Raw genomic sequence first — 22,281 nt, forward strand, 5'->3', positions numbered from 1 at the left:
ACCAAAGGTGACCACACTTAATTCAAGATAAATGGAAGTGAGCTGTGTGCCAGGGTTCAGAGTGCCTGATTTGCTCACAAGTGTTAAGCATGCACATACAACAGGCCTGCACAGAAATACTGCTGCTGCACAGCTTTATAGTAATCTTTGTCCTTAAAACTAAAATACTTAAAACTGTGGATTTCCAAGGTGTAGGCATGATAGGCTGCCCCAGGAGAACCTGCTGATCAAGATACAGAAATGAAGGTGGCTGCTGAAAAGACCTCCTTCCCACAGAATACTTGAGGAAGAAAGTCACTAATCCCATTAGTGAATGTGAAAAATATGTATTCTGTTAAAGTATGGAGGACAAGGTGTCCTCAGCGGTTTTCTGTCCTATTTGTACAATTTACTTAAATGTATTTTTGCCATTTTTTATGCACAGTGACATACTTGTGTATTAGTACTAGAATCAAGAGCTAAATTCATACTTCTTGCACTGCACTGCTGACAGTACGGGGACAAGTGATGACCTGGTCTGAGTTTCCTAATCTAGTTTGAATATTCACTTCCACCAGTGAGTGAAATAAATGCATGAGATCTGGAAGTTACTATGAAAAAAATAAATAGTGTCCCAAATGTAAAATACTGCATTCACAAACTTACTTTTAAAAATAGAGCCATGTTTTATATAGCAGGTTTTTCTCTTTCACTTCCCCCCTCCTCCAGCTTAATTATTATCAAGAAGGAAAAAAGACAGGTATTATTGCTTAAATATAACATAAATGAATATAATTTAATTAAACTATTTTATTAAAGAATACTGTATTTTGAAGGCTGGTATTTACAGCTATTCAGACTGGGTATATTTTCAATTCACTTTAAGGAAGATGTGCTTCTTTAAGATAAAACTTTTGTAGAAGACTTCTTTTGGGGGATCAAATAAAACTGGTGATCTCTAAAGTATTGTCCACAGAGCACTTACAGAAAGTCAGAGAAATAGTGGAAACATTTGAAAGCTATACAAATAAATCTAATAGCGGCTTACACATCTTTCAGTAGGGTGCTGGACAGGATTACCTGCACAGACCCCTTCCATTCTAAAATATTCTGTGATTCCATAATTTTTAGTAAGCTTTAGTACCAATGAAATTTTGTTTGAAACAATTCTTAATAAGCAGCTTGCCTCCAAAATGCTCACCTTTACAAGTTCCATGACAAGGTACAACTCAGTTGGCATGTCCATCTCCTCAATCAGAAGTACAATATTGGGATGTTTGACTCGTCTTAAAATAGACACCTCATTCTGGATCATGTGTTCCTGCCACAAAAAAAAAAAAAAAAAATAAAAAATCTTTAATGACTGTGGGTTAGTGGGAAAAACTTTCACAGTGGAAAAAGCAGAGGGAATTGGGACCTACATGGATTCTTCAGGTTTGTTTTTTTTAAAAAAAAAAGGTAACAGATGTTGCCTTCAGCAATATGGAAGGAACGTGTCTAGAAACAACATCAGTGTGATAACTGAAAAAAGAACAGAGAGTAGACCATAGAAAAAGAAATGGAGGAAAAGACATGCTTCTGATGCAGAGAAACATTAAATATGAAAGCTTCTAAAATTTTTTCTCTGCTGCAGAATCTTGACTCAAAAATATGACAGCATCTTCTGTTACAGATTTCAAAAGTTAACAGTCACTTGGTATAAAATTGACATCAATTTGATTAATCTTGCATACTGCTTAGACATAGTGACAGGTGTTGTTATAATTATTACTATTTTTTTTCTGTTTTCTATAACATCTGCAATTATGAAAGTTAGAGGACATAATTGCGGGGTAAAGAGCAAGGGGAGTGCCCCCACACAACCAACCAACTGGAGAATCAACCCATGCATCTAGAAAGGCACACTGCAGCCTTTTATATGGATATGGATGCTCCAAGGGTCTCCAGGGGCCAAGCAAAGGCTTCAACCAAAAAGATTCTAACGTTTGCCAGGAAGAAGACAAATACCGACAGCTTCCTAAATGGATCTCTCACAAAATGTTTCTTGGGGAAAAAATGTTTTGGTCTCATATGATTTCTTGTACTTACTTTTCCTCTACATTTACTTTTTTTGATTATTTTCAGGGCATATTCTCTACCAGTTGATCTGAGGAAAGAGAAAAGAAAAAACTGTATGTTCAATCCCATTGAATATTTTTCTCAGGCAAGTTTATATTTGTTACTTGAGCACAGTAAGTCTGGGCAGGGATTCTATTCAAGTATTTGTTTGGTCAAGAAATGAAGCTTGGATTTGACTGGAATTGTGAACTTGAATCAAATGTATTGAATATGTGTGCCCAAGAAAAAGGTATTAAGCATGTTTTCAGAAAAATGAAGACATTTTGATGTTTGCAAAACAGTCACTTGATTTTTTTCATTTTATAGTGGTAATTGTTATTTCTTCTGCAGTTTTATGTAAAAATATTATATAGCATTTACAAATCCAAATCCTCTCAAAACCATAAAGTTTTGTTTTCTATTATATATAAAAAAATACAAGCTATGGTAATTACTTACATTTTTCACTTAAAATAAAAAGTCATTTGTTTGCACATCTGTACTTACAAGTTTTATGACAAAAACGTCAGTCCTTGGAATAATGTTTTAAGCATTAGGTAAGTATATGGTACTTAGCAGATTTAAATATGATGTTTATAGGACAGAATATGAAAGGTTATGGAGACAGTAAGAAATTAAAGAGAATACATTTCCTTTTAAGTGGTTTTTTTTTGAAACCATATGATATTTATCACTGCCCTGTATATACATACATTCATTATATTGAATGCTAACACAGAAAACTCAGCTTGTAGACTACTTAAGAGGATCAATTGCCATTTCTTAATCAAGTTACAGACCCAAAAGATGGCTGTAGGGATGAAACCACAAAGCTCTGTTCACAAGCTCTAGTTTCACTATAAGGTTAAATGTGGAATAGGTAACATAAGAAAAAGCCCTTACCGAAACACTTTCATTTTGTAATAAAAGTCAAAACAGTTTACAAAAGTCTATTACATTGCCCTTAGGTGCATGTTTCATTAAAAAATAAGGAAAAAAATTACCTCTCAAACATATGGGGTGATTTTTTTTCATTCTTCATTTATCAAAACAAAGTTAAACTGATACATTAAATTGATCTATAATAAGTTCAATAGAGAAATGAACATGCCTGAAAGTGTGCAGTCTGTCAAACAGGACATGCAAAGTGAGTCATAAACTGAAAGCACTGCATTAGGAAAATGACTGGGCATTTTCATTGCCATATTTAAACATGGAGAATTCCTCTGGCAATGAGAGACACTATTTTTAGGGAATGGAAGGAGGAGGTAGTGGAAGGAATATTAGAAATTAAGATATCTGGGGTTCAAACTCCGACAAAGTATGCCCTCTTTCAATAGGAGTCTCTTTCAAGCTGTTTGGTTGCCCTAGGAATGCTTCCTTTCTGTCATGAGAAAGGAAATTGATGGTTTTTGTTGGCCATGGGAGACTCCATGTATTCCAACACACTGGGAAACCTGAGCTAGTGAGGAAATGTCAGAATTTGGAAGTATCTGAAAGTTAAAAATGAACACATATAAAAACACCGCAGGACAAATTGCGCATACAATGGAGCAGATATGTAACGAGCAGATGACAACTCTGACTGCTCTTTGTTTTGGTAAAAAGAAAATTAAAGCCAAGATAATGCAAATCCTTTCCCCTAAAAAGCTGCAGAACCACAGGCTGTCAGCAGCGCTGCAACTTACACATCCGCCAAAAAATATGCATGGCCATGCCACAGACACACAGTGAAATGGGCATATCACCTCTCCCCTATCACTCAATCTAAACAATAAAACGGTGCCACACAAAGTAGGAAACACATTATAGTTGGATAAAAGTCTAGACCCACAGCACTACCACAGGGCACAGAGTTAGACCTCTAGTTCGTAACAGGGCTCTGTGCCACACTCACTGGCTGTTTTAACCTTTTGCAAAGTTTCCATTGCACTGGGGACAAAAATCTATCTTCATTACTTTTGTGTGTGCATTATATATGTACGCACACGTGTGTGTGTGTGTGCACATGCATTCACAGATACATAGAATGGGATTTAGAAGTCCTCATGTGACAATTTGGAAGATGGTTTTTGGTTTCTCTTCGGTCTGTTTGTTGTCAGAGGAAAATGCCTGTGAACAGCTTTGACGCATCAGAGTGGCTGACCAGTGCACACGGGCTGGTCTCCACAGCTCTGGAGAAGAAGTATCCATGTGATCAGTGAAGCTGTGTAACAAGACCCATTCCTACTTGCTTAACACCTCATGGCGCTATTCCTTTGAAGTCTAATGCACACAGGAACTGTATGTCCAAAGAAAGTGGAAAAGTCCTCTCTCCCAAGTATCACCCCATCAATTCTGGCTCTGCAAATGATGGACATATCAGACTTTGAAGTGAGGTGTTTTTTGCTTAGAAAGACTGTGAAGAATGTTTTTGAAGGGGCTTTACACGTACTGGCTTTAATTTACCCTCTTAGCCTTTAATTTCTCCTTCCACACTTGTGATGGCAAGGGCATACTGCTTTAGAAGTGGGAACTAACAGAAATAGTTCTGCTTGAATTTTCAAGATGTCCTGAAGTAGAACTCTGATATAATTCGCATCGATGGAATGGTATAGGTCAGAGACCATAAAAGCATGTATTGGGGAATACCTGAGTAATCATGCTCTTAGAGCACGTATTCATTAGATATGTCATGTTACCGGATACTTCTGGGACCAGTGGGACAGACAAGAGGACAAGAAACAGTTTTCATTTAACTTCTCAAGGCTATCGTAATTAGTATTATATTTAGGTGTGTCAGGACCTATATTTAATTTTATTCATGTCTTTTCTCCGAGCTTGAGAAAGAGTTGCAAAATGCACACCGCCACATTTGAACTGTCTCTCAGCATAACTGGCATTTTCAGCTGAATGACAGTGTATTAAAATCTCAACCTTTTATTTTGGCTTGCAATCTGTTTCAGTCACTATGCACTTTTCTTTTAGCTTGCATTTTTCTCTTTTCTTAGTTACATGTTTTCACTCATGTTTTTCATCAGTCATGCCCCCTCCATGGGGTTTTACAGTGCTTTCTTGGTTTCATATTATTTTGCTTTGCTTCCTTTAGGTTTCCATATTCCCCAGTTTAGTGTTCGGACGCTGGGGTTTGATCTGAACAGCTATTGCCCTCCAGATGACCAGCTCCACCATGAACTCACTCTGACAGAGCTCTAAAGGCCTCACAAGAGTTTTGGCCAAGTCCCACCAGCACGCTGTCAGCTGATACAAAATCAGCTCTTCCCCCTTTCCCCAACAGACGTCTTCATGGTCTCCGCACTTGCCAGACACTTTCAGATGCAGGGCGGGACCTGTCTTTTTCCAAAGAGACTCTAGTTTAAAACCAGCCAAGCTAATTTATCATCATCTGCCATGAGATCTAATCTTTACTTACTCTCTAGGGTTAATATGACATTCTCACAGGCTAAAGAGCAAAAGTTCTTTCTTTGAGCCCAAAGGTGAGGTTACAGTCTTCTGTAATAGTCTCTATGATCTGGTAATAAGGGATATAAAACTTCACTCGTGAAATTTCATTATCAGACCTTGACATCTCCATTGTTCTTTCTTTTGGACATCTCTAGCTCTGGCAGGATTTTTGCCTTCTCTGCACTGCTGCTGGATATCATGAACAGTCTTACAATCATTTCACATACAGGTGAAGTACCTTCAATCTTTTTTACCCCACGTTCCCCTATTTTTAACAATGCCGCCAAAAGGCACCTGCGGTTCTGTGGGACATTTCTGCTTTTGTTCCCTATTTTTTACACTCTTAATGTTGGGTCGATCCAGTTCAAACCAGGCTCATGACCTGCCTGACCAGATCTAGAAACCGACACCTGAGCTAGTCAACATGGATGCTTTCAGCAACACCGACATTTGAGGTGACTTGTGCCTTCTCTAATCTGGAGTAGGTGTCTAAAATCAAAATGGTAAAGGGCACTGAAGAAGTTAGATTTTGAGCGCAGGCTCCTAAAGTTGGATGGAGCTCATATAATGGCATAAAGTGGGCAAGCAGGAGATAGATGCCCATTTAATTAAAGATAAACATGGAAGAGGTTACTCCTCAGTGTCAGATGCAGAATAGATGGATCCAGTCAGCTTTTTATGCTGACCACCACCACTGCACTGCACACACAAAACTTCCTGACAACTTTAAAGAATGTCCCTACACATGAAATGTTTCATTGGTCTGATTTAACACAAAGAACTGGTAAAATCATGCATTCTGAAGAAAAAAACCATATAAAGCTTACAAAGAATTAAACTCATAGATTGTCTGTTGGACTCTCTTTTTTTCATATGAGAGGGCATTACCTAGTTTTTCTGTCTGGCATTGAGACATTACCTTATTACATATTCTATATTCTACAAATAAAGACATAGAAAAAGCATGCCATTAATGATTATTTTTACAGTCATAAGCATATCATCCTCCTCACCTTTCTATACACTCCTTCACAATAGCAAAATTTCCATCTCCTATAGTCCTTCCAACTTTATATCGCTCTGCTATCGAGGCTGGAACCTGGAAACCTTCCTCCAACACTTCTGAAAGAATCATTAGTACATTTTTATTGTTAGTGAAGGAAACACAGATGTTGCACATAACATGCATTTTAAGTCTATGGTTTAGGAGCCTGGAAACCATTCAGAGTCAGTATCTCACTTACTGTACAGTGAAACCATGCTGCTGACATTGTATATACTCAACAGGTTTCACACAGATACAATAATGAAAAATAAGACTTCTGGGGGCTCAAACATACCACCATTCGAGTGTTACATAGTTTACCATTCCCATTGCAATATGCCCCCAGGACAAAACCAAAATTGTATTTTTTTAATTATGAAAAGGCCTCTGTGATCTGCACAAGCGCAGACCAGCCTCCAAAAAGGGTTGGAACTCCTTGACACAGCATGATTAAATATATGTACCAAAGAAGTCCAACACTCAAGCACTTATTTTATTACATCCTGTAAACTGAGACATCCATAAAACTCCTCATGTGCTAAGTGCTAGTTCTCCCCCTCCCCCAATATTAAATATTTAGTTTTTAAACAAATGTTCTCAATAATACTACCTCACATGCAACCTGGGCACCAGATGTTTTGGTAAAATTGCATTACACAGTGTCTAAGCATAAGAAAAGTTTGTAGTTTCATGTGTTTTAGTGCTCATTCATGTACCATTATTTTTAAATGTATTTGAAATAGTGTGTTACAAATACCTAACATGCCTCTAAAAGCTGACTGTAAACTGCAGCTGATACAAACTACTATATAAATACCGTACCATAAAAGAAATGTCTCTCAGAAATGTGACTTGAATTTACACACTTTAAGGCAGTGCTTTTAACTGTATCTTTATCTGTCCTTTGTTCCAGTTTAGTATGAAATGTGAATGTCATGATACAAGGAGGCTGGGGTTTGCCTGGATTCACAGGTGGCATGAACAGTTACGGTCAGAGGGAAACATACACATACAACGCATATGTGCGGGTGAGTGAACTGGCAGTATTTGAGCAGGCACTATCCCTTAGCCAGCACCTTAAAGCCTTAGTACAGGGTAAGATTAACCATTTTTGAGTAAAGACCCAGGACTGCAGCATGTTCTTTAGTACCATGACTGATGAGAGAAAAAGTTACTTAAATAATACAGTCAGCACTGTGTCACCTGCAGGGCTGGTATCTCGAGTATGCTGCAACAAAACCACCTCTGAATAGCGATGTCCAGATCAGATCTGATCCAGGGTGAACCTGAGTGGTTTGCTAAGGCTGCCGAGCTTCTTTATGGAGAGTCATCCAGCCCGCAATGCTCCCACCTTCTCCAGCAGGAAGAATGACTCATTTCCTACACAGCTGCTGTTGTCACTACATTGACTGCTTGGAAATGTCAGCCTTCAAATGTTACCTTCTGCAGGTCCATCATTTTCATCCATAGAGCTGCAAACTTTGGTGGATGCTAATGAGGTAGAGGAGCCACTGTGTTGGGAGCTCTGGAAATGGAGAGACACAAATGAAAACAAGATGATTTTTAAGGAGCAGGAGTACCTGCAGCATGTTCCTGCTGGACACACGTCCTGGAAAGGATTCAGTGTTCCCTATGTAAAGTATCAATTTACTTTGGTGAAGGGATATGAGGATGCTTGGGAAGAGTCCAGTTTTTCCACGGAAATTGCACTTCTGATATCCTTGCATAGGCAGAGATATCCCTGATCCATCACGTGCAGCAATGCTGTTATGTATGGCCCATCAGTTTCTCCCTATTCCACGCACACTTGGCAGGGAAAACTGAGGAGCTGTATGCCCTCTGCAGGCAGGAGATTGTTTTCTCAGCAACACCGTTAACCCAGCAGGCACCAGAAGCACCAACGTCTGTTCTGACCGAATTTGGCTTTGTTACGGGCAGAATTCCTCACTTTTGCAAACCTCCCTCTGGTGAAATCCTCCCCAGTTGTGTTCTAGAAGGCAGAAATCATTATGGCAATGTATGGAGAAAATAAAACGTCAGGGTGAATAACGTTTGCTTTTCTTGGAAAAGCATTTGATTAGGTATAGCTCACTTGAGGCATCAGCCTGAACCTCCGTTTTAAATACTCGTACAGCAAGTGTCTACATTTGCCTATACACTTAATGGGGGGAGGACAGTATCTCTGTAGTCCATGGAAGGTGACTCACAGCCACCCAGCTTGGATGCCAGAAGTACAGCAGGCAGGATTTCGCTAGGGAAGCCTTCCAAAGCACCTACCAATGTCTATCGGTTACGTATGGACTCTAGGCATGTACTTCAGGAAGACTGCTTCATCACCAATCTAGATGGATGAAACTACACAGGCACATGAGGTGGATTTCACCCAAAATGTTTATCCTGTGCTGTGTAATGATTACACCATCATATCTTCAGGATTCTCCCATCCTCAAAGCAAACTAGAAGCTAGAAATGTAACAGTGGCCCTTTAAACTTACAGCAAAACCCAGCACTTCCTCACGTCTTCATGTTGCAACATGAGTGAGAAGCATTCAGAGGATTTCCAAACTAAAACTTTCTCAGGTTCACACGGTTTGCATACTGAAAGCTTACAAAGTGCTGCAGTGTTTAATTACCCCCTTCAGTCTATATATTACATAAATTGCTGGTGGCACTGCACGTTACTAACACTACCAGTTTCTTATCTGCGTGTGTGAGGTATCTAGATGCCCACAGTCCGGCTGCCAATCCACTTTACAAATTTAATACAGCTCCTTTGGAATGACCTCTCTCCTCTGCCACCGCAGAGCACAGCTGATGGCTGGAGCAAGAGGAACTAACGACGCAGCAGCTGGGATTTTTGCAGAGCATGGAGCCAGGGAGAAGGCTGTCAGCAGAGTTAAAAGCTGGCCAGTATACTGAGTTCATTTGAATAGTCTAACTTTTAATTTCTCCCACAATAGATTAAGGTCAGCAAAGGCTGAACTTGGCCTATTTTTCACAAAATAATCCTGAAAGCTTGCGCACCCCATCTACCAAGAGATTCTTTGCTCTTTTTCTCTTTTAATCAACCACAGCTCATTCTTTTCATCCATCCAAGCATTTTTGCTGAGCTTTGGCCGGAATTAAAAATTGCATTAATCAGTTTTTGGACTACTTTTGCTGCCTCTTGACAACAGAAGTGAGCACTGACTGATTTTGTGCAGCTCGCTAAGATATTGCTGCCCTTGTTTCATGATTAGGATGTGTTTATGTATGTTCTATTCCTGTGCTAAACTCTGTGGGACGTCTCAGTAAAAACTTACCTCTCGTTCATTTTTGAACAAATGAGCAGATGAGGATGAAGGTAACAGGAAAATGCTAGAAGTTCTCATGTCTGGAGAAGTCACTCTTAAAGCCTATTTTTATACACATGTAATGAGAGAACTGTTTCCTTTACACTCCTGCTTGTAAAATAAGCACAAAAACATGTTTTCACTACTCATTCTGCTGTGTCTGTTTGTTTTCCTAGACCAGGATCCAATTTCTTACTTTTTTCCCCACCCCACAGTATTTTCTTAAAGGACTTAAAACTTAAATATGTTTAATATTTGTTACATGCAAAATCAAGAATGAATCTTTACAACATTTAAGGGGTACACCACAAAAAATTTAGTGCTAGATTTTCAACAGATTATCAAACACATACTTTGTTCAGTTTTTTGCATTTTAAATAGTGAGATTACACTTTTTTAGCCAACGTTAGGCGAAGACTGCTAACTACTCACTGGTGCAGCTTTCTGCTAGCAGTCTGATGGTCTCTTTACGGAGTCTTTAACGTGTTGTTCTCATATGCGAAAATGGGGAGACACAGAAATCGAGACCTAACTCGGTGGCCACATCTTCTCAAAATGGGTGCCTAGAGGTACTCAAATTTCTATTTGGGAACTTAATTTCTCAAGGACCCTTAAGATGAGGTTTAGCTGAGAATGATGACTGCTTCGTCCTTCCAAAATTAGACTCCTTTGAGGGCTCATTCCAGCAAAGTGTTTCAGTTAAGTGCTTCACTTTAAATATAAAAAGTCTTAATGGCATTAACACAAATGAAATTAAATTCACTTCTAAATATCTGTTTGATGTATAGCTCCCTAAATATGTATTTAGCCTAGGTTTAGTTAAACTAAAAAAAAAAAAAAAAAAAAGAAAAAAAGAAAAAAAAAAGTGGCCCATAGAAAATTTAAAGGAAATAAAACATCAACATGAGATTATTTTGTTAAGTGTCCCTTTTTCTTTTCTTATTGATACCACATAAGAATGGGAAGACTAAGATGATATCCATAATTGAAGAATTAAAGCGATGCATTAGCAGCATATACTGTACCATAGATCTGCAAACAAAGCATAGAGCCCCTTCAGTGAGATCTGCGTGCAAAGCACCAGCATGTGAGCAGCAGAGCTCACCAGTGACAAGGAAGCAGTAGCTAAGAAGACATTTGCTAAAAATACATACTGAGATTTTGAAAACTTTAAAATTTTTAAATGACTTGAAAAATATGAAGAAAACACACACTTTTCCTTTGCTGAACACCTCCTATTAAAACAACAGCTTAAAAATAAACCAGGAACTGTACATTTTCATATATTCACCAAGTCTGCTGACGGACCGACCCCCTTTCACAATGAAAGAGACGTTACTAGTTAAACACAACACAAATATTTTCATCTTTATTCAGTCCTCTGGAACAACATGCAGGCACTTATTTATTTATCTTTACTTCAGCTAGAAGAACATTCCTTTATTTAGACTTTAATTAGCTCGTTGTTCTCACAAGCTGAAAGCCCTCCGGGTCCAGCAATCCTTGTGGGTCTCGGTGTTCCTTCCAGTTGGCTTGCCAATCGTGAGGCAGTCTGTTGTCTACACTGTTGCTCTCACAGCTGTGGACCCCATCAGGGATATTGCAGATGGGGACGGGGGGAAAACAAACTCTAAGCAAGAGTATAATCTCTTCAACACACAGACCTTAATGCAATTAGCTGTTTTAATTTTAAGAGATGCCGAGGTGCTTGAAATGTCATCACTTTTACATGGATTTAAAGGAGTCCAGTTGCACAGGTTGCCAGCACATGGCCATTTTTATGGCACACCTCCATAAAAGTGATGGCATAAAAAAAATCAGGTCTTTGGTGTAAGGATTTCAGATCCTATTCAGGTCTATATAACAGATGGCCAGCACACCACACATCTCACTGATGTGAATGGAAACATTAGCACTATAGTGTTTCATCTGCGTCTCACTGGGAGATTTATTTAGCAACTGTTTTGTAAATAGTTTGTATGTCAGTGGAAATTGTGTTAAATCCATGAAAAAAATAAATATTACTGTAATTTCTCTCTCCTCATACTCACCTTTGTCCTAAATTATTTTCAAAATTCCACTCCAACTAAACAGCAGGAATTATTCTTGTGGACTACCAGTATCAGCAGTTACGAGAAGAAGCTTAAACAAGTACGACTAGGAAGTTTGTTAATGCAATTCAGATTCCTGAATCTTAAACCCCAAACACTGCATTATAGTTTCCAAACCTCTCAAAACCTTTATTAGCGCACATGGAGTCTACAAAGTCTCTCAACAATAGATTCCTTTGTATTTTCCTAGCATGAAGGAAGCATCTGGATGAAATGTGAGTAACAGAAATGCACACAGGTGTAACGCTGAGTTTGGATCTCATGCAGAGTTCTGCTCTTTTAGAAACAGGCTTAATGAAGTAAAAAGTAAAATTAGTAAAGTGTAAATTCAGGAAGGAGGTGCAGAATAAGGGAATTATTAATGCCTTCAACTGATGTCTCCTAAGATTTTCCCTATTCTGAAGAATTCTACGGAATTTAAAAAACATACAAAACCTATGTGTGTCAGTAATATGTGTAAGATAAGTTCAATTCAGCAAAGATGAAAAGCATGAAAGCCAAAACTAAACAGTTAAGCAACCATGCTCACCTCTTCTGGAGCCCATACTAGTGTTCAGTCTGTTTATAAATAACCTTTGCAAGGTAACCATCATGAATTCCTGACATAGTCAATTACAATCATGAATTCCTGACATAGTCAATTCCTTACCCTCAAGATCATCACAGTTAATGGTAAAATAAAGACAACAGTCCAGTGCAGGTATTCGCTTTGAAGGACTTTGAAGGGCTCAAAAAATTCCTCTAACATGTAGCAGTCCAGAGCAAGAAACTGAGTTAATACAACAAAATGGTACATCTCCAGAGAACAAAAGGGAAAGCAGAGAACAGCTGGTTTAAAACAGTAAAATAATATATCTTGATGCAACTTTTAAGAAAACAAACTATTTTTTTATTATTCAATTTAGAGAGAAGAAAGGGTTGCACTGAAACTCCCTCTCTAAGCTCTATCCAGTGAAAAGTGGTTTTTTTTTGTTTTCTTTTGTTTAATGGTTTACATTTTTTGGCCCAGCCAGCTGAGATGGGGGAAAAAGTTTTCATGTAAACAGTACAGAGATGGTAAAAAAATTACTTCATGGAGAAACATCAAATCCACAATATTCATGCTGAAAGAATGGAAGCCAATGGAATTCAATGTATAGAAAAAGAAATTATGCAATTGTTTTCTTTTCAAATTCGACACTACACTAAACTGACAGAGATCCAAATTTATTTATAAACTGCTTTATCTGGAAAGGAATGACAAAAACCATATGCAAACCTGCTCTACTACTTATCCACCATTCTGTGTCCTGCCCTATCTAGTTAGATACTTGAGAGGCCCTACATAGGGAAATTATTTTTTTCTTTTATGCAATTCAGGATTTACACAGCTTGGAGAAGAGTTAAATTCGAATGACACAAGCAACAATCTGCTGTGTGCCATTCAGGAACTTGTGTTGGTTTTCTTCTTTGAGGGATAGAGGGACAAATGAGGGAGTTTGCAAGGAAATGGAGCTAACAGACTGAAAGTTAAATTTTCAAGCTGAAGCACTTTGTTTTATTAGGATCCTCTTATTAAGCTGCAGCATCAACTCCTTTATACTCATTTGATTTGTGCAACAAAGCAATTCTGAAAGACCAATACAGTTTCCTATATGGTATTTAACAGTAAACTTAAATCCAACCTCCCCTAGCTCCTAACAGCTGCTTCCAAAGCTGAGCCATAATTCAGACTGTAGGGTCACTCAGTCTTTGGCATTCTCCAGAAAAGATTGATGATCTAAAAAAAAAAAAAAGTATCAGATTCATGGTATCGGAAGCTGACCTGTCATTACTGTATCCATACTGTGGTTAACATAAAAAGTTACATATGCAGTGATGCAATGTGAAGGTTTCCTTTTTCCTTTTCTAAAGTTATACACAGTTAAAAGTTTCCACTCAACTACAGAACAAAAATTGAAAGGCCATCAAAGGAGGTTCTTATTTCTTCCACCTAATTAAGGACACAGCACAATCACCACTTCTATTTTGAATCTATTTGAGTTGCATTTTAAAAGCTTTCCTGGCATTCTTAACTGTTACTTGGTAGGGACAGAAACCTCAATTATTTTGTTTCTACTCTTCGTCATTTCTACAGTACTGTTTCCTTCCTATGTCTGTACAACTTTTTTAGGCAGACCTATTTACTAGCAGCCAAGATGGTTTCAAAACTAAAACTTTTATCAGGACCATAGATCTCTCCAGGAGAGTGTCTGAACATCAGCTGAAGCATCAGACTGGCAGATGACATGTCAGAAACTGTAACATCTCTCTTTCAACGCCCCCACCAAACAAAAAATAAAAAGGCTATAGATATGTATTTTTAAAGAGCGGAAAGATATATCAAGAAAACAAGGTACTTATTTTAAAACTCTGTGGGTACGTTTCAGTACTCTCAGATTTTCACAGGCATATTTTCCTAATTCTTTTCTTAAGAGGAGTGTTGCTATAGCTGAGTTGTCAGCAGGGAGCTGTACTTTGCTTTGGATCATCTACTAATTTCTCACTTCATACGTCAAATCTACCCCATTGCGTGCACACAAACTTACCCATAAGCAATTCAAGGCAGGTATATTTACTGTCTCCAAAAGACCTGTTAGAAACCAAATTCTTCCTTGAAGGATCTTCAGTATGCACACACTAGAGCCCACCGTTTATTATTTAAAAAGACACTGAATGTATCTAAAATCTAAAGGAACCCATTAGGATGCATGGATCCCATATGATTATACTAAATGAACTGTTAGATGGACAATGCTGATCCAAAATGAACAAGCAATACCAACTGCAAGTATTTTTTTAAAGCTGTTAATCATGTTTCCAAAATAAACTCACTGAACAGTGCGTATTTTTTAAATATATTTATTACATCGCTTACAATAATCTACAGTAATGTTAAATCTAGAGAAACAACAAATTGCAACAGGATGACGTGGTCAAATATGAAACACAAGTACAACACAGTATGATGAAACAATGGCACAAAAATGAAGGTGATTTTCTTCAGCTGATTATATGAAATAAAACATTCATCAGCATTATTTTTTTTGCAAGTTTTACAGTTTTTTGTTGATAAATCAACAGCTTTCTTTTTGGTTTCCTGCATCACATTAATACAAAAATGGTATATTTTAAAAAGCAAATATCCAAGCACTTTTCTTTAAAAAAAATAATTGTATGCATAACTTCGTAAAATCTTAAACTTATGTTGTAAATGTGCCAATATTTACAATATCATAGTGCAACTAACAAAATGAAGAGGCCTTAGCACAAACATTGTTAGCTCCTCTTTCACTAGAGTCCAAATTCCAAAACACTGTATTGCAGGGCAAACCACAAACTAATTACCTCATATAACATCAGAGAACAAGTACACGCTGAATACAGTACAGCTTTTTTTCAGACTTCACTGCTGAGGGTTAATTTAAGCAAATTTGAATATAAGCAACATGCGCAAATACAGACACTAAAATGCATACAATTATGTATGTGTGCACCGCGTGTGTTTTTAACCCTTCGCTAATGTGTGCATACACAACACATGTATCTACATACCCATTGCCGTCCACGGGGAGTTAGGGCGCTCAGCCAGCCTGAGACCAGGTGCATGGCGAAAAAGGCAAACCCGAGCCAGCTGAAAGGTGTTAATGACAGCAAATACGGCTCAGAATAGCCTCTGCTCTGCTCTGCAAGCCCTGCTTTCTGAACCGAGGGGTTTCCTGGGGGCCAGCACCCCCATTTCCAAGGAGTGTGACAACCACTTGCTTGCTTTGCTCTGCATGTAAAGCTACTGCTGGCTGCGTGACATAAGGTTATTTTTCTATTCATCACTCATGGTTACAAGTTCTCATCCTGTCACTAACAGGTAAACTGAAAGTGAATATTAAATAAAGAACAATCTTGTATTCTGTTGAATACCATTAATTGGATACAAGAAAAAGCACAGACAACATTAATCTAAATATTCATCAAGTGTTGAGGTAATTTAGCACCATAAAGATTTTCGGTTTGTTCATTTCTCTACTATTTTTAACAAAACAGTACACTTGGGTTGATCAGAGGTTGTTTTCTATATTCTATATTACTGTTAATTCATTTTAACATTTAGAGTTGTAGGACATCTTTTGTAACATACTGTGCTATATAAAGTTCACATCACAGTATGAAACTGTAAAAGCAAAAATGACTATTTATTTAAATTGCTACAGCACACAATCTCAACCCAGGTGTTCTTCAAGGCTGTCTAACATTATGGTATCCTTTCTTATAATATACGTTTATAGCCACAATATTAGTGCCCCAGAATTTTCATTTTACAGCCATATATGCCCTGTGAAAATGGGTTAAAGAGAAAAATAACTGAATATAATGTGCTGTTGCTGAATTATATTTTACAAATTAAAAAGCAATTTTTGCAGTGGATAATGAATGTTAAAGATTTTACTGATTTCAACAAAGAAACAGTGACGTTCAAGAGGAGACACAAGTCTGAATGTGTCAAAATAATACCATTTCAGATTTATGATTAATGTTTTGTCTGTGTATATGTATCTGGGTATAAGGTCCTATCCTTCCCATCTTGCAGTCAATCATGGTTTTGCCACTAAGTTCAAACTGAGCAGAACTTAGCCCTTGATGTACATGAGATCTCTTAAAACCGTACAGACTTCCTCGGGGGAGCTGCGCAGCAAGTACAGGTTAGTGCAGCTCCACTGCCTTTAACAGAGCTGTAGCAAATCCCACCAGATGAGCATCCTCCCATAAAGACATTTTCCCCACATATCTGTTTAAAGCCACAAATGTGTCATAACTGTGCATGGGTTTCAAAGCCATTAATCTATGTATGTGTGTGTATGTGCGTATAAATATAAACATACACATTCTGTGCTTCACATGTGAACTGTTTGTTGCGTAAAAGAAGAAGAAAAGAGATTAAAAAAAACCCAGAAAGTTGCAGAAAGCATTAGGGAAATAATCACAAGGATTCATAAAGTTCAAAGGGAAGCAAAGCATTCACAATCTATACAAGACTCTTTAGCTACATCATAATCACCTTAGAGTAGGCACAAATAATGCAGCATACAGAGAACTATAAGAGGTTCAAACACTATAAAGTTGCTTAAGCTATTCTGTTATTTAATGAAGTCGATGAAATCTAGGGACAAACTAAAACCTGTGCTGTTGCAAGCAGAACTACAGCATCAAGAAACACAATTTCAGTTTCACCCATAAACTGAAACCTTCTGGTCTTGCTTAAAAGAAACATTTCATTCTGCTCATGTATAATGGGAATTACATTCCACACAAAAGGGATCTCAAAGTCTATAAACAGTGTACCTTTTCAATCTCCAAGGGACTTTCATTCCTTAAATGAAATATTAATGATACATATTGCCCCTGAATAGCCCCTTAATACAAGTCATATGTTGAAATGATTAAATGTTATGGACTAGCATATTCTTTGAAACAGTCTTGATGGAGAACTCGCTATGATAACAATTACTGATATAAGGTCCATTTTTCTTTTCCACAACTAAGCAAAGCTGTGGGATTCAGGTTTGCTGGCAATCTGCGCTCCCTGCGCAGAACAAACATTCTTAATGAACTGCTTTAAACAGCAATAGCCTACATGGGACAGGGGAGGAAAAATAATATTCCTGTAATTTCTTTTCTTTACAGGAAAAAACAATTTTCAAAACTACAGTATCAGTCTGGTGGAGTTGTCTGAATTTTTGGAAACTAATCCCAATGCACCTTTACATAATATGCATTTCTTGGGATTAAGTAATGATATTTTGCAAAGACATACCTTCATAACAGGCAAAAATGCAAGTAAATTCACAGCTGCAAACTTTTTCAGTAGAACAGGACAGCTTTAGGATCGGGGTGCGGTGGGGGACACAGGGACTGTTCCTATTGCTGGGAACAGTTTTAGATCTGAAGTCTGAAGCAGGAATGGAAAAACATGCATTTCAAAAGGAAACGACCTAACTGCTTCAACAAACCTGCCAGATCAATGACTTTCTCTCCAGGTGATACTGGAACCAAGTATTGAAAACAGAGAAGGTAAGTTTTGTATTCTGCTGCCCTTCTACTTCTTTTTGAAAATATCCTCCATAAAGAAAATGATTACTCGTACAGTGGAGCCACATCACATGCCAACATTTTCCAGCTGCCAAATTTTATCGTGAACAAATCAGTGTAAAGGAATTATTTCACTACATTTAAAAGTTGGCATGTGGCAGCTAAAATTTTCTGCTATTAAGTAAATTTCCCTGATTGCAAAATATATTAAATCATCACTACGTAGCTCAAAAATATAATCTCTATGGATTTTTGTTGAGGACCAGAATCACACTTATTTCTAATTCTTAAATCATTATTATTTGAGATACTGAAAGGAAAGGTATAAGTCAGTAAAAACGTGATCACTACACTATCAGCTTAAATACAACAGATAAATTTTAAAGCAATATGCAACATATGATGGGAAATATTGCTGTTATGTAAATTAGACTAAGAGTCTCACAATAAAGCAGCAGAAAACAAATAAAATTAGTAGATATTTGTTAAGCAACTGGTTATAATGCATGACCTACTTTAACACTAAAGGAGTTTTGCATATTCATGCTGTACAAAATGACCATCTCTAGAAATTACGCAAACAGAGAAATTAGGTCAATAGAGGGATGATTTACAGTACTGCCATTTCTGTAGGCTTTCATTTTAAAATGCATAAGATGTCTTATTACAGCAAATAAAAAATGATGTTCCTGTCCTTAACAGAAGTGAAAATAATCACTAGTTTCTCAGGCAAAATGGTTTTTTTTTTCCCAAAAGGTCTCATCACGTGTGTCAGATGACGCTGCTAGCCAGCAGGTCCCCATATTTTCTCATTTAGAAATCTGTCCATATTTACTTGCAACACAGAGATGATCAGTATTAACAGCCCTTGCCAGGTAAAACATTCATGTTGCCTGTGAACACCCTTCTGTTTACAGTCATCAAATGGTAATGCAGAGAAGAGAACTTGAACACTGCTTTGAAAGCATTTACTTTCTGTCCAGTGCCCACACGGGATTTCTTCATCCTCTTTTCATTTAGATAAAAAGACTAAAATTAGAGTGTTCCAAATGTGCGTGTCAGGATCAGACAGTGTGGTGCAAGCAATTTAATATGGCAGGATTTTTCTTTTCTGCATTTTACCTATTCATTGGTAAAAGCAAAGTATTCATTAACTGTTCATACCCAAATGAATATACGTATGGTAAAAACAGAACATATAATCAGTACCTTAGATGATAAAAAGAGCACTATTCATAGATGTGCCCGCTATGGATTTGTGCGTTATATTCACCTTATTCAATCTTTGTTCCTTAAAGCGTGCACAATGCTGTTTTGTATCTGATGGACATATTCAATGGCTCATTCATTAAAAATTCTTGCATTAAAATGCAGTGGTAAAGCCAAAAATACCCCCACACGCTAGAATTAATTTGGCCCCGTGTTTTTAATATTAAATATGCAAAACTCTTTTGTGCGATTCACTATTACTGTAAATTAGCAGCTATTCTCTTTAAAAATGTTAAACCTTCACCAAATCACAAACCATAAACATTGTTCCATTTTCTCTTTTACACTGAGTCTCCTACTGAATCCATATCATCCGAAGAGAGTGGGCGATACAGGTCCTGTAAGATGAAGTGCAGTATACATTTGTTTATTGTGTTTGATTTGTTGCACTGCAACTGTCATATTCTTTCTGTTACTGTGGACCAGAAGATATTGTTTAACATAAAATAAACATATTCTATACACTCAGATTTTTGGCTCAATGTCATAAAATTATTTTTTAATCAACAAATAGACGGTTAGTAAACAAAGCTGGAGTTTCAAAGTACCACATATTCTAAGAGGAAATTATTCTTTTATTGGATTCTTTCCTATTAAACACTATTAAAACAACGTCCGCCTGTTCTGGAGGGTCTCCTATTTGTTTGGAAACTTGGCAATATGAACTTAATAGTAAAGGGAATATATTTCCCTTTTTGCTGTTTTGCAAACAGCAGTAGGAAAGTGCTTACCTTGTATAAGGTAATTAAAACTTGCCACCCATGGGTGATATAGCATGGATCCAGCCACACTTGAGCCCCGGAATGCTGACAGAATATTGCCATTATCTATATTGTACTGACAATGGTATCTCATTTCCACAGGTTTTCTGTGTCTGTGTGGATGTGTAAAAAGGCAGCATGTAAAATCCCCCCGTCGCTGGCTCTTTCTGATGGTAGCCAAGCAACCAGCTCATGGCAGCAGAGGGAGAGTCTGAGTGTACGATCCACTTTGTTTTTTTCAACACCCACTCTGAGCATCCTCTGATGGATCAGATGATCGTCAAATGCCAGAGGTGTTAGGTGATGATACACTGCCCTACCCTACCTACAAAGCACAAAAATACTAGCCAAGATACCCCATAGCACTAGATGAAAAAGAAAGTTCAGCAAAGAGAAGCAGTAGAGGACAGAGCACTATCTTTTTAAGATGAATTAAACATAACTGATGGTTTAGAGGGGTGCTGAGTAGGCAGGTGCCCAGCACACATCATAGCCAAGCTCTGATAACTTTAAGGTGTTTTGGGGGCTTCTTTAAGTAAAAAGCATATTTAAAAAATACAACAGAACAAGTATAAGACAAAATACAAGACCACATGAGAATGGGAAGGCTGAGCTTTAGGGCTGATCTTTGGAGATTTTTGGGGGGTTTTTTGTTGTTTTTTTTTTAACCACAGAGAGATAACTGAGGGGAAAAAAAAAAAAAAAAAAGAAAAAGTAAAGGCTATACTATAAAACAAGGACTACCTAACATGAATGCTTTACAAATTTCAAATTTACAAGGGTCTTACTAATCTATGCAGGTTTATGTTTTACTTGCAGGCATGATATAAAGGGGATTTAAGTTGCTTAAAGGGGTTTTTCATTACCTAGAATGCTTATTCTGCACGTATTCTGCCAATGGACATGTGTACATACAGTAGCAGACTTGTTAGACTGGCAGAGTGAAAATCAGGTCTTAAATACATTTATATTGTGAACAATCTAGACAAAAGAAGAATTTTAAACAGACAAGACCATCTCATTCTGAATACCAACTAGTCAGTTAATTATTAATATTTCTTTTGAGCATATACACTTTGGGAATTTCTAATACACAGCACAGAAAAAAAAAGAATCTTTTGATTTGCTAGAGAAGGTAACACCCCAAACTTTTGAGTAGTATCTTCCAGGTCACTGTTCCCTCCCCTGAATATAAAAAAATAAGCATTCAGAACTTACAAAGATGATACTTGTAAGAACTGACTTTCAATACTTAGGGAATATTTTTGCATTAATTTCAATAATGTTATGGTTGTTTTAAAGCAAAATCACACACAAGATTTCAGGATCATTTTCTCTGCTTTGTCATATACTTTTAAATACTTCAAACTTTTTTTAAGTTTTCCTTTCTGCAAGAATTTTCCTTGCCTATAATTAGCCAGAGAGCTGTATTTCTGAAAAGATATGAGGAGAATCTATTTTTTATTTTGCATAGATTAATAAAAAGACAAAACTTGCTGAATTAATAAGATTTCTTGGCCACATACAAGTCAAAAATTCCTCATATACATAGAATTAAACTTTTTTGTCTGATTAGTCAAGAGGTACCTTAAATCTAATTTTTTATTCTTTTATAGATTGTAGTCTCTAGGGAAGTAAGAAACACATTTAAAATAATGGCAAGCAACAGAAAACCAGGTATAAAGTATAGAATGTGTACACCTTAATTGAAGCAATGGCTCTGATTACAAGACAGTGGGAAATAAGCTCATAAACTATTATAAAGGCTAGCTAAATAAAATGTTGAGGTTGCTATTATGTACATTTATTATTGTGATTGCCATGACACCTTTTCTGGGTCTGCATCATTAACTGTACTCTATTGTGGTAGAGCTATATGCATGTGCAACACAATAACTCTCTACTTCAGCTGTTATAAACCTGAATTTCTGATGTTTTAATCCTCTGTGGAAATACACAATAAGTACATAACAATTTAAAACCAAGAATATTAACTTCCTTTTTAAGAATAAATACAAAGAAAGAATTAAACTACGTGAAAGCATAACTATAGTACACAGCCTGCAAGTTAAAGTAGTCAGAAGCTGATAATTCAATGATAGTTGGCTCAGATAGCTGATAAATTGTTCCTAGTTCACTTT

General features: G+C 37.1%; 1 protein-coding gene across 4 annotated transcripts in view; it reads right to left on the reverse strand.

Moving 5' to 3' along the window:
* DCLK1 (doublecortin like kinase 1) overlaps positions 1 to 22,281 on the reverse strand; it is a 251,592-nt gene that overhangs the window by 40,880 nt on the left and 188,431 nt on the right. For 3 of the 4 annotated variants that reach the window (XM_056328739.1, XM_056328740.1, XM_056328741.1), the window contains 4 exons: positions 8,006 to 8,090; positions 6,534 to 6,642; positions 2,068 to 2,125; positions 1,181 to 1,300 (listed from right to left, as the gene is read on the reverse strand). In XM_056328739.1, the coding sequence (XP_056184714.1) occupies positions 1,181 to 1,300; positions 2,068 to 2,125; positions 6,534 to 6,642; positions 8,006 to 8,090 (372 nt within the window). Of the gene's footprint in view, positions 1 to 1,180; positions 1,301 to 2,067; positions 2,126 to 6,533; positions 6,643 to 8,005; positions 8,091 to 14,871; positions 19,718 to 22,281 lie in introns of those variants that run through there. The other variant, XM_056328742.1, reaches the window with a different exon arrangement.

This window comes from Falco biarmicus, chromosome 2 (genome assembly GCF_023638135.1).
Source record: "Falco biarmicus isolate bFalBia1 chromosome 2, bFalBia1.pri, whole genome shotgun sequence".
In the NCBI taxonomy this organism is placed as follows: domain Eukaryota; kingdom Metazoa; phylum Chordata; class Aves; order Falconiformes; family Falconidae; genus Falco; species Falco biarmicus.